The 12,775-nt window shown below is 39.2% G+C and overlaps 1 protein-coding gene across 1 annotated transcript; it reads left to right on the top strand.

Moving 5' to 3' along the window:
• The first annotated feature begins 1,047 nt into the window (after positions 1 to 1,047).
• On the top strand, positions 1,048 to 1,830 carry LOC121054280. Its single transcript, XM_040523635.1, has one exon. The coding sequence runs from the start codon at positions 1,085 to 1,087 to the stop codon at positions 1,706 to 1,708; it is 624 nt and encodes a 207-aa protein (XP_040379569.1). The 5' UTR covers positions 1,048 to 1,084; the 3' UTR covers positions 1,709 to 1,830.
• Positions 1,831 to 12,775: the final 10,945 nt, after the last annotated feature.

Genomic DNA, 12,775 nt, shown 5'->3' with positions numbered 1-12,775 from the left:
AGTAATTAGTTTGAACGTATATATAAAGTATATTTATTGATCTATGGATAATTTAGATAAGACCAAAAATTTATAATATGGAAAAGGGGTAACTTTTTGTGCATGTTCTGCCAATCTAGTTTCTTTTTGTACGTCGATTGGACTCATTAGATATATTAGACACCGAAGGATCTAAAACCTTCTTATTTTTAGAGGCAAATTTGTCTTTTTTAACAAGATACTAGTAGGTGACATGTTTTCTAATCTAAAACTATTCGGTTTACTGATATATAAAGGTATCGAAATTTTATACTAAAAATACCGTACACGTTAGTGTACCGAATATGTAAAGGTATCAAAATTTTACTAAAATATCGTACAAGTACAATAAGGTAATTTGACTATAATATTTCTCTAGAGCCTAAGCCAACCTCATTATAGGCCCTGTTTAGTTATTAAAAATTTTTCCCAAAAACATCACATCGAATCTTTGGACACCTAAATAAAGCATTAAATATATATGAACATTGAAACTAATTACACAGTTACGAGGGAAAATCGCGAGACGGATCTTTTGAGCCTAATTAGCCATAAGTGCTACAGTAACCAACATGTGCTAATGGTGGATTAATTAGACTCAAAAGATTTGTCTCGCGGTTTTCAGTCGGAATCTGAAATTTGTTTTATAATTAGACTACGTTTAATACTTCAAATATGTAACCGTACATGTCGATTTAACTTCTCTCCTTAAAAATTTTTGGAAACTGGCCTATGTCGAGGATTTGACACCTCCACTCTACCCTAGGTAAATGTCAAAACTTCACCGGATGCAGGCAGGCAGCTGTTGCATCGGCAAGCTAGTGTGCGTGTCTGGAGATGCCTTTTGCTGTGGTCCACGCCATTTTTTTTTTTTGCAGCCTAAACCCAAGGGTGTCCCGTACGCTGAGCTCGCTCTCGTTTGCAGCCATGGCGTCCAGGCCATTTCGGTAACTTCCCACTCACTCACTCACCCATACGCTTAGTATAAACACCCATACGCTTCGCTTTGCTAGCTAGGCTTGAAGAAAGCATCACACGAGAGAGAAGCAGCAGCAAATACGTTCGTATGCCATTGCCAGCTTCCTCCATGGATCAGGAGCAAGGCGAGAGGGAGCTCCAGCTGCTGCTCCCGGCGGCTGCGGCGGCGGCGGCGGCGGCGCGTGTCCTGCGCGGCGGCGACGCGGCGGTGGCGGGGATGATGGTGATGGCCGCGGGCGGTGCGGTGGACAACAGCGCGGCGCTGGACCTCGACCTGTCGATGAGCATTGGGCCGAGGAGGCCGCAGCCGGTGCCGTCGTCGTCGCCCCCGGCGGCGAGCGAGGGTGGTACTGGTAGGAGGGGAGCTGCTGTGTCGGCCGCGGTGAGGCAGCAGCAGCAGCAGGTGGCGGCGGCGGTGGGGGTGGGGGTGGGGGTGGACGTGCGCGCGGTGAAGCAGCAGACGGCGGAGCAGATGCGGCAGGCGTCGGCGCACCGGGCGTACGCGGAGCGGGTGAGGGAGATGGCGAGGCTGGAGCTGGAGCTCGCCGAGAAGGAGTTCGCGCGCGCCAGGATGATCTGGGAGCGCGCCCGCGAGGAGGTGGAGCGCGTCGAGCGGATGAAGGAGATCGCCGCCCGCCGGCTCGGCTCCGCCGCCTCCGCCGCCGCGCTGGAGATCACCTGCCACGCCTGCATGCAGCGCTTCCACCCCTAGGTACAAAACCACCTAGCCTACCTAGCTCGCTCGCTCTCGCTTATGATGATGCACCGGCGGCCGCCTCGCGCCGCCGTACGTGCACGCCGCGCGCGCCGGCGGCACGGCGAGTGGCGGCGGCGACGTACGCACGCATGCACGTATATATACATGCATGGCTCGTCGTCTCGTACGTCGTCGTCGTCCCCGACGCGGCGGCCGGTCGCCATTGTTGCTGTAACAAAACTCTTCCGTAGCATCTTCCTAGCTAGTAGCTAGCTCCCGTGAGCGCCATGGCCGCGCCACCATGTCATGTTCAGTTTGGGTTTGGGATGGTGATCATCATCTGGTTGGATTGGATGCAATGCATCAACACAAAAAGGCTTCTTGTTCCTTTCATCACTCTTCCATGTTAGTGTAGTACATACTTGATTAATTTACAGGTTACAGCCTGCATTAAAGTAAATTAACTTAATTAACATGGGCAAAGACACAAAATAATTAATTTATAATTAATAATTTAATTTATCGAGCTGCTTGGCCATTGCAGCAAAGCTATGTACACGGCATATATAGTACCAGTGTTATAATATAATGCAGAGAGAATGGGCCTTCTTGATAAAAAAATTTCTACCGGTTTGTGGGGACCGAAATATATATCTTTTCATTGCCCTGCAAGTTTTAATGAAATTTAGTTTCAAACATCTAAATGAAGATTGATAACTGCTGAAAATCTCCAAATTTTGTAAGTAAAAACAATCTAGACTTTTCATCTTTGTAATTTATCCGAATGATCATATCTACCTTAAAATGTAATCATATCTATTTCTACTACAACTCAATCATTAAGGGGGTGATTGGAAAAATGCAAATAACGTATTTGCAAATGAAAAATAATTTATGAATAAAAATTTTATATACATGTTCTTAGTGATAAAAAACAAAGGCTGGAAAATAAACTACGATAAAAAAAACTTCATACTCAACTCCAAATTTAAGGTTAAAATTTAAAATTTGACTTATAGACATAAGCAGAAGCGAAAAGACGAGAGTAATAAAACAAACTAGTGGTATAACTGTCCAGTAGAGTGACATCCTCGTAGGTTCATATAATTTCTAGTACTACTATTTTTACTGGTGGTATTCTACCAAGAAGTACTAATATATAGTTTTTCCATTTTATTGTTCACATATATAACTCATCCACATACTATGGTTGTTTAGACCCAGGTCTGTCCATGTGAGTTGGAGATCCTAAAAGGTAGCAATGAGTATCCCGCTGGTGAGAATATAGTGAAGTTAGGTTACACTAACTTTTGACTACTACTAGTTCATTTAAAATTCTATAGCTATTTAGTTTTAGATAGTGTGTTGAATAGATTATTTACAGACGAAGAGGATGATGAATTATCTATTTGGCTATAGGGATAAGTTCATTATTATACACTATGAACCTAACAAATAGAACAAGTGATCTTATTAAGCAATGCAATATAAAAAAATGTTCTTTTTAGCATACATATTTTTAGCTGCATATGGAAAAAATAATCTGTGGAAATCAGCCAATGGATGAATTAAAAAGGGGCTATTTCGTTTATGCCCCACTTTCATGTTCTAATATTGATTTTGCCCTTTCTTTTTAGGGTTTTCGTTTTTACCCTTACTTTTTTGAATTGAACGAACCAATCGTCCCTCCTTTAGATGGAAGGACTAACGGTGTTAAATGACATGTTAAAGGACTATTTTACCTCTCATTTTCATATTTTTTTAGTCATTTGTGTTGTTACCTCTGTTCTAAATCATAGAAATATACAAAAGCAATATATTATTAATTCAAATGACATGTTTAAAAAATTGTTATTTTTTTAAATATTTGACAAAGTTTCAAAACTATGTCAATTTTTTTTTAAAAAAATATAAGTTTCATAGAAATATACAAAATCAATATATTATTAATTCAAATGACATGTTTAAAATTTATAATTTTTTAATAGGGGTAATTTTGTCATTAATTATTTTGGGAATTAAATATTTTATTTTTAAACTAAATACCATCCAAAATAGGGGTAAACGGTTCATTCAGTTCAAAAAAAGAGGGGCAAAAACGAAAACCCTAAAAAGGAGGGGTAAAATCAATATTAGACTTAAAAATCAGGACAGCAACGAAATTGTCCCAAATATAAAAAATCCCTGAAATGAGAATCTGAGCAGCTATACTTACTAGAAGCTCCCACAACAAAGCCTCAGCTAGTTTACATGATCTAGCTTCCCCATTTCCTTCCACAAGATATATTTTTTTAAGGGCATTCTTGAGAGGGATATATGGTCCATTAAGTTGTGGTTGAGGACATTGACATATATGCAAACATAGATGAGAGTGAGCAAATCAGAGAAGGCCAGATCACATTCTTTGCACAGTGGCAATGGCAGACGCCTTGAATTTTGCCATGTCTGGTTGGTGCCCTAAAGCCATGTGCCAGTGGTATCGACACCTGAAGGTTGCCTGCCGGCCTGAGCCACACAACATTGCATACATCATACATGGTGCCCAGTCACAATGCCACATACAGTGTCAGCTTGAGAGAGGAATTACACACACTGTTCATGTCAGCGTGCGCAACGATCGATGTCAAATCGTCGACAGCAAAAAAGAAAAACATACTCAGATTTCTGTAGTTGCACAGCTTCTTTGATACATACAGAGAAATTAGAAAAAAAACACACACACAAATTATGGAGACAGCAAGAACAAGCAACAAAATGCAGTGTAGGGTGATGGAGTAGACATCACATGAAGTGCAAATAAGAGAGCAATTACTACATAACAGTACAGTGGTACAATGGCGAAGGCCTATCTGTATCCATACAGAGAGAGAGAGAGATGTAGCTCAGTGCAGGTTGCACCTGCCTCTCCTGGCCTGAACAGTGCCAGGTAAAGGATGGTAGCTGCAGGAGGCTGCAGGGACTGTGCAGAAGACGACGGCGATGACGACGACGACGACGACGATGTTGATTCGACGACTGGGAATACGGTGGCAGCAGCGCAGTACCATGACTGCGACGCCATGATTTCAGTGAGCACAAAGCGCCGTAAGGTTTTGAAATCGCCTGCGTGCAGAAGAGAGAGAGAGGGGTGCTGCTCGTTCGTTCATGCGAGAGCTAGCGTCATTCAGATTCAGGCAGCAGTTGGTCAAATGATTGAGACTTGAGAGGCATGATTTATTGGTACAGCATTGGGTTAGGTTATTCAGGAAAATTTTTTTTTCCTCTTTTTGCAGCATCTCTCTTGCTGTTTGCTGCTTTGATTCGAGAGACCAAAACTGATGGCCAAAAGAACAATCAAATGTGCTACAGGGGATACCCATGTGCTCTTTACTTTCTGAAATTTCCAGCTCTGTTGTCACTCACCAGTTGGGTCGGTCAGTCAGTTTGCATTTCAGATTATGACCGACGCAACTGACTCCACTCACTCACTCTGACAATCTTGACTTGCATTATGTTACACCTGAAAAACTGCTAACTACACTGAATTATGAAAGAAATCAAAGAATGTGCCACAAATATCTTCAAAACAGAATTCAGCACCAGTGTCTCATTTTCAGTTAAAATTCAGAGATGGTACTAAGCTAGTTCAGGCACTTGACAACACAGTTCTGTCAATTGTCATCCATTGGCCATCTCATCTCCTAGGACCAGCAGCAAAGCTCCACAGGCATTTGCCACAAAAGGAGCTCCAGACAAAAGTTACCACCAGTGTCCTCATTGCAAAACTCTTCTTCCCCACATATGTATCCTATTCCTGCCTCCTGCTGCTGATGACCTTTTTTTTCAGAAGGTACATAGGAGGAGGTAACGTCAATGAGGACATGATGATGCTACTTACTGTTAAATCACATCCATTCAGTGTGTTTTTCTTGATCCCAGCCTCCTCCTCACCTTTTAACCCCCGTCCTCCATCTTTTTGATCCCTGCAAAGATTGCTGAATCATGCATATTGTAACAGAATTATTGCTCTTATCATTCATTTAAGATGGTTTGGCAACCACATTGTGGAACCAGATAACCTACTCTCTACCTAGTGAGCTTGAACTGTAGGGGCTTTTTGTTGGTTCATTGTACTGTATGGATAACTGAAGAGGAGATTATTGCAGCCATGTTCTTTTTAGCTTATTCACAGGATTATAGCAGCTGATTATTTGCTCCATGCTCATAGAAATACTATTTCTAAACAAAATAACCTTCTTCTGATGTATATGAGTAATCTATTTCAAACGCTAACAGTGCTCTATTTGAGTATTTTCTAGTGACACTAATGTTTGTTTTTCTCCGGTTGCAAAACTGATGCCAAAGGATGCAAACAGAAATCTCACAGTGTTGCAAGTTTGATCCACTGAAAAAAAAATTAAAAGGTAGTTCTAAACAAGGTAAATGTTGCAATCAGATGATTTGTCTCAGTTTGTTCCTTCTAACATTCAGAATTGGTGATCTTTCTCCCAAAAAGGGAATAGGCTTAAGGGAACATGACAACACACATGATCCAAAATAGGAGTTTCCTACACAGAAACTAAGAGATGATGATCAGTTCCTAGCATGTAGCTTTCCTATCAGAAGACAAGGGAAAGAAACAAAGGAGAAGCTGAGAGCCTAAACTCAGATTCTGAGTAGACAGATCCATTGCAATGTATATGCAGTGAAGTACCATCCTTCAATTCTTCACTACAATAAGGAAAGGAAGGTACTGAAACGGCATGCAAATGTGGTTTGCAACTTCTATTCACCCCGCAGGGAAAGGAGGTTTGACCAAAGTATGAACCTACTCTGGTAAAAAAAATAATATATTTGACTTTTAGTACAAGATTCGGTTGAAATTTTAGAACTCTCCGACAATCAATTTTGTGTTAAAATAAATTTATAAAATCTAATAAATGTATGGATTACGATAATACTTTTTCAGGCAAATCTCCATATATCATCTCTTTGTTGGGATGTCTATCAAAAGCACATATATTTCAGAACGACCATCGACATCTGATGACAGCAAAATATCAAGAAGAAAAGCTGAATCAGAAGCAAGATTGTAACAATCTGTCTTCCACCAATTGATCGAGAGAGCGAAGAAACTGCAAGGCACTGATCTTCTCGTGAGAGCGAAATATTGGGATGTGTAATTAAGCATGATGAGGCAGCACAGCACTGATCAGATCCCTGATGAGTGGTGTCCACACACATGAACAGAAGAACAGGCAGAGCAGCCTGCATGTGCAGCAGCAATTCGCAAGGCTTTGCACCAAACCATATGCCTGCTTTGTTGCCTGGGGGCCATGGCTGCATGTGCGATGCAGGAGGAGGTCACACAGCTAGATGTTCATGTTCTGTTCAATCTCTGAAAGGCTAACTACATGGAGACAAAGCAAACTCATGAGCTAGCCAAACACTGACATGATGTGAGATGTTAATGAGTGCCCAGCACGCACAGTGTGTCACAGTGTCATTGACTGGCGTAATTAATCATCTTTCAGAACCTTAAACATGCAGCATATATACAGGGAGTGGAAACTGGAAACAGCTTAATCACAGTGTCCATGATCAGCTGCTTAACTGAGGGTGATGGATCAGCTACTGGTGGTGGCAAAAGATGGTGACACAAGGGCTGATCTGATCTCTCTCTCTCTCTCTCACTGCAGCAAAGTGTGATGATAGATGGGGCCCTTAAAAGGCACAGGAACCTGTGATGATGTGTGCTGGTGTCATGCAAACTGCAGACCACAGCATAGTGGAAGCCACAGTGATGGGCTTCACTAAAGTGACTGGTCATCAACTAATCCCTGGTACTAGAAGTAAACAGCATTGGAGCATGATGTGTGCAGTGTATGTGGAAGGCAAGAGGAACTGTTGCCAACATCTCTGTAATCGATTGATTGGAGTAATTAATGAGAATATGTAAGTTTTAAAAATTGTGCATTAGTTTGTCAGGAAGCATTAGTAGGACATGTGCAGTGTGCAATGCTGTTCCAAAATAAGGAGCTAAGGGTTTGTTTGGGTGCTAGCCAAACTTATCACCATGAGCCAATAAAAATTATCACACTTGTCTAAGCTGAGATTATCAAACCCTTACCTACACCATAGCAAGCCTAAGAGGAGCTTGCCACACCTTTTCAAGTCAATGATATATAGGATCTAGTTTGGTGGAAGAAAATATTGTCACATGTATGACTGCAACTAAACAACTATTAATTTAGTCAAAGTTGTTTAAACTTAAGCATGGCAAACTATGACAAAGTGTATATAGTTAACAACAAAACACCATTTAAGACTTTTTAGGATCCGTTAACCAAAACACTTTGTCAACTTCTACACCCCTTCACACTCATGCTTTCTGAATTACTAAATGATATATCTTTTAAGATAAAATCTATAAAATTTGTTTTAAACATCCTATTAATCTATCTTTTAAGTTTTTAGCTACTACTTAATTAATCATACACCAACGAGTGACTTCATTTTGTGTGCTTGGAGGAGTTCTCACCCCTACATTCGAACATAGTCTTAGCCTCTCACCTAGAGCAATGACAAACAAGTACAAGAGGGTGAGGTAAAAACAGAATTAGATACAAAGAATATGGTTGTTGGTGCTACGGTGGGGAGAGGCAGTGTCCCTAGATCTTGTCGGCCACCACCCCTTTATCGCCACCAAATCGTTGCTGCTTCCCCTTGTCGTCCCGCCACCACTAGCGCTACGGAGAAGACGAGCCGGGGGCGGAGGGGGAAGATGAAGGAGAGAGACTGAGAGAGGTTACATGAAAAAAAGAAGAAGAGAGAGATGACATGTAGACCCCCTTGTTGACTCAACCAATTGACTAGGTCAACAAGCCAACTTAGTGAAAACCATCTTCAAAATCACTGAGGGAGTCATTTTACACAGGTTTTCATAGTTCGGAGAGTCAAGATATCTGACTTTACAGTTGAGAGATATGAATCGGATTGACCTATATATGAAGAAGTCAAAGTAAACTTATTCCTTACTTGATTGCTCTTGCATGTCGGCAGTCAACGATCACACGTGCCATATATTTCTTTACTAAGATAATAAACTTGTAATTTGTATCTAGCATATACAAATCTCTGTTACTAGAAGCAAACAACATTGGAACAGGATGTACGGAATATACGTGGAGGGCTAGAGAAATTATTGCCAATCAAACAAATGTTAGGTACGTTTGAGAAACTTAAGATTCTGATAAGCAACGGATGAGAAAGCAGCCAACGAGAAGTCAGTTTCTTATAATCTAGAAAAAAATGAATTTTCCAGTTTTTGGCTATTGGTTTATTTTCTAAAGTCTAAAGCTCTATATTCACAGAAAGGTACTATTTAGAAAAGTTTCTAATTTTGAAAATTCTGTAAAAAGCTATAGTGCCAAAACAAGCTGCCAGACCCGTCGTGTCATCTCTCATCGCCTGCAATTGATTAGAGTAATGATTATACAAAGTTTGTCAGGAAGCATTAGTAGGCATGTGCAATGTTGTTCCAAAAAGAGCGGCTAATAAGGCGGTTATCTTTTGGTTTGGCTGTTTAGAGGAAAAGCGAAGAAAATGTATTTTTAAAAAACAATTATAAATAAAATCTTTACAAACATGTTATTAATGATTAAAAAAATCTAGAAAACAAAATATGGTAAAAACTTAAAATCAATTCTAAATATAAAATTAAAATTTCAAATATTGGATTATAAGCATAAGTAGAAGTAGAAGACGAGGCTCTAAAATTAGACATAGGCTAAAAGAGGAAAAAATTACCTATCTTCCAATTATTAACTACTACCTTTGTCCTAAAGAAAAGAGCAAAAATTAGCTATGTATTTGTCTAAATACATAACCAAAAAATAATATATTTTAGACCGGAGATGCTAGCATTTTAGAAATTTGAAATTAAAGTGAATGGACAAATTAAATATATGGATTGAATTTTCGTTCATAGTTAAAATATGAACCACCAACTTATGTAAAAAATATACATAATTATTATATTATTAAATTAAAATGCACTGATATAATTATTTTGTTTTCTTTTTTGTGGGGTAGGAGGTATGTGGTGGGCTGTCATTCGGGGAGGCCAGGCCCGCGAGGCCCCTGGCTGCACCCGCGAACAAACCAGAACAACAGTGAGCTGCATAAATATGCTTTTCCCATGTAATAAAAACAAGAGAAATATGGCACAAGAACAATTAATAAATTAATTTTATTTTCAAAACAAAAGATAACAAACAACAATAACGGACACATAAATAAAATACAGTGGTCCGGCCTTAATTTGGGATTGGTGGGCCCAACATGAACGGTCTGCCCTGATGGAGGCCCATGTTTCAGATTACTTGCTCTTGCGTTGCAAACACAAGCCCTATGCCGTCCAACATTTCATTGCGAACTTTAATTTTTTCAAAAAAAATAATTACTATTTAAATAAAATTTGCGAAAAAATATGTCAGGTGAAAAAAATTTATGAAAATAGGCTCCTCTTGAACGTTCCACGGTCAACACCATTTGCTGCACGGGAGTGAATTAAGTCGTCGCCGCCGCTGCCCTGCCTTCAGGCGCTCGGTTTGTGGGTCGTCGGCTTTACTACTACATTTGAGAAGATGACTTGAGATATTATATTTTCTATGCAAAAACCTAATACCTTTAAGCCTTACATTAGTAATTTGTTATCTCTAGGTAGTTTCTCAAAGATAGTCCATTTGCTCCCACAACTTATAAAAATTTGCATATTATTTATGAAATTATTCAATCTGGTGATCACCAATGGAATGAACTATACTCCTTTAAATAAAAAAGTGGTGGTGATGAGTGTTGAATCTATCAATCAACACTCCCTTACCATCTCTCCAAAATTCTACCATGCCAGACCATTGTCAATCGCTCTCTAAAACAAACTTGGCAACCAAAAACATCTAATTAACTCTAAGTTAAGTTACAAAATACAAAATTTTATTTTTAAAATGTACCATATGTTTTTTAATTTCATAATAATGTACATGTATTTTGCAGGTATATAGAAACGATGAGAGAATGGAATATGAATGGCTGTGTTTTGTTTATATTAATGGCGACAGACAATGAGTGCTTTATGTGAATTAATTCCCAATTTCCCATAAAGTTAATCATTTTAGAATGACTGCCAAAACAAGAAAGAAAGAAAATCAAGCCTCTAGAAGCTAATGTGCGTATGCCTTTCACCATGACAAGGATATAGTATACACAGCTATATAAAAAGAGCTTTTTCATCATCATTGAAAAAGTATCTAAAGGTACCACCATTTTTAGTATAAAAAACATGATACCTTGAGCTATATTGTATCTTGAGGTACTAAAAATCTGTACTACCTAAAGGTACTTTTTAAGTACGATAAAAAAACCTATACAAGAACGCATGACAACACATGCTCATGCAAATTCCACACGTTGCCAAATGCCTTTCAGACTTCAGTGATAATTACCGGCTTTCGTCTCTGTCGCTAAGTGGTGACATATACGCTTGTTCTACCACCATAAGGGAATCAATCAACTCAATAATTAACGCCACATATGCATACATTGCCAAACTTCGTGGCAATGATCTGTCAGCCTCATATTTTCACTTTTACTTATGCTTATGCTTATAAGTCAAAATTTAAATTTTCAGTCATAAATTATAAAAGTTTTTTGATTTTTTTTTATTTTTATTTATAAATATACCATTTGACGATCAAACCTTGTATGTACAGCTCCTCTAATTTCTTTCGGCTCACATTAACTGAACACACGTGCGTTCAATTTGTTTCACAGCAGATGCATGCATATCTGTCATTGTTTCTCACACTTGTTGTATAATACCATAATTTTTCTACAGTTGCATCGTCAGTATGATCAATCTCGATCAACAATAAAGCAGTGTAATTGATCTTAATTTCCTGGCTTAATAAATGAAATGTAGGGAGCGCATACGTTCAGGCAGCCGGTTTCAATGCAGACTTGTATGACTCATATGACACTCTTGACACGATCAACCGATTCATTTCTTAGAATATAATTATTTTTATTATTCAAATTTTATATTATAATATTAATATTTCTATATTATTTTTAATAATTTCAATGATTGTATAACCAATAAGATTAAAAAGAAACTTTAGTCAATTCAAAATTTAAAAATTGACCACTGAAATAACCAAGAGGAAATCTTTTGATATCTGTTTAATCTATGTTAAAAGAATCTAAAAATACTTATATTTTACAACATATGTATTACTAAGTAGGAGCACGCATGGATGTATCGATCGACTTGATGATGTGGTTTGGTTGGTTGGTTGGTTGCAGGTCGGCTTCAGATTCAGCAGCAACTATTATAATCTCAGCACTGTTCAATGATGCGCCGCCTGAATTAATTCGGACGATGCGTCCGGGTGAACTGAACATTTTTGCGACCTGTTTATAGCTCACCTAATTCAGTGCGATATAAGATCCAGATTTATATATGTTTTTATCCTGTCCAGGTTTGTTCAGTGAAGAAATTGCCAGGACAGTTCCGGCGTCAGTGGACTCAAGAACTGTAGCCAGATCGACAAAAAGATTTCTCCTTTACCATTTTTATCATCTCTGGTGATTCCTCTCAAGGCACTAATTAAGTTGAGGCTAAGACATGGATCAACCACAAGATTAGTGTACTCTCCTAGATGATTGCATTGCAGCATCACCTTTTGAGAGTGGAAGGTTGCTAGGGTTCTTCTTCTTGTGCCACTAGTGGTGGTGGAACTGGACTATTTTGTGCACCGGAAGAAGAGGAAAAGATGAGCAAGTGGAATGTGATCCCGGCAGGCATACCATTCCAAGATCTCACAGGACCGGATGCCGTTTCTGCTGTTCCCCGCTTGTCGATCGATCCTGCTGGTGCTGGTGGCGTAGGACCTATTTAGGGGAGCTTCTGGCCGCTGCGGCTTCTTCTAGAATCTCTAGTTTCCAAACGGTTCAGATTTTTATTTGGATTTTCAGAACGTCTAGTTAAAAAATCTATAAAATAATTAAGCTTGAAGGCATGAGACGCTTGGAAAATAGTTT

The sequence above is a fragment of the Oryza brachyantha genome, chromosome 4 (genome assembly GCF_000231095.2).
Source record: "Oryza brachyantha chromosome 4, ObraRS2, whole genome shotgun sequence".
NCBI classification, from domain to species: domain Eukaryota; kingdom Viridiplantae; phylum Streptophyta; class Magnoliopsida; order Poales; family Poaceae; genus Oryza; species Oryza brachyantha.
The sequence above is the reverse complement of the archived record's forward strand: the minus strand, read 5'-3'. Positions and strand labels throughout refer to the sequence as shown.

Bases quoted from the DNA above. Each gene is read 5' to 3' on its own strand.
- LOC121054280 (XM_040523635.1), top strand. From the start codon at position 1,085: ATGCCATTGCCAGCTTCCTCCATGGATCAGGAGCAAGGCGAGAGGGAG.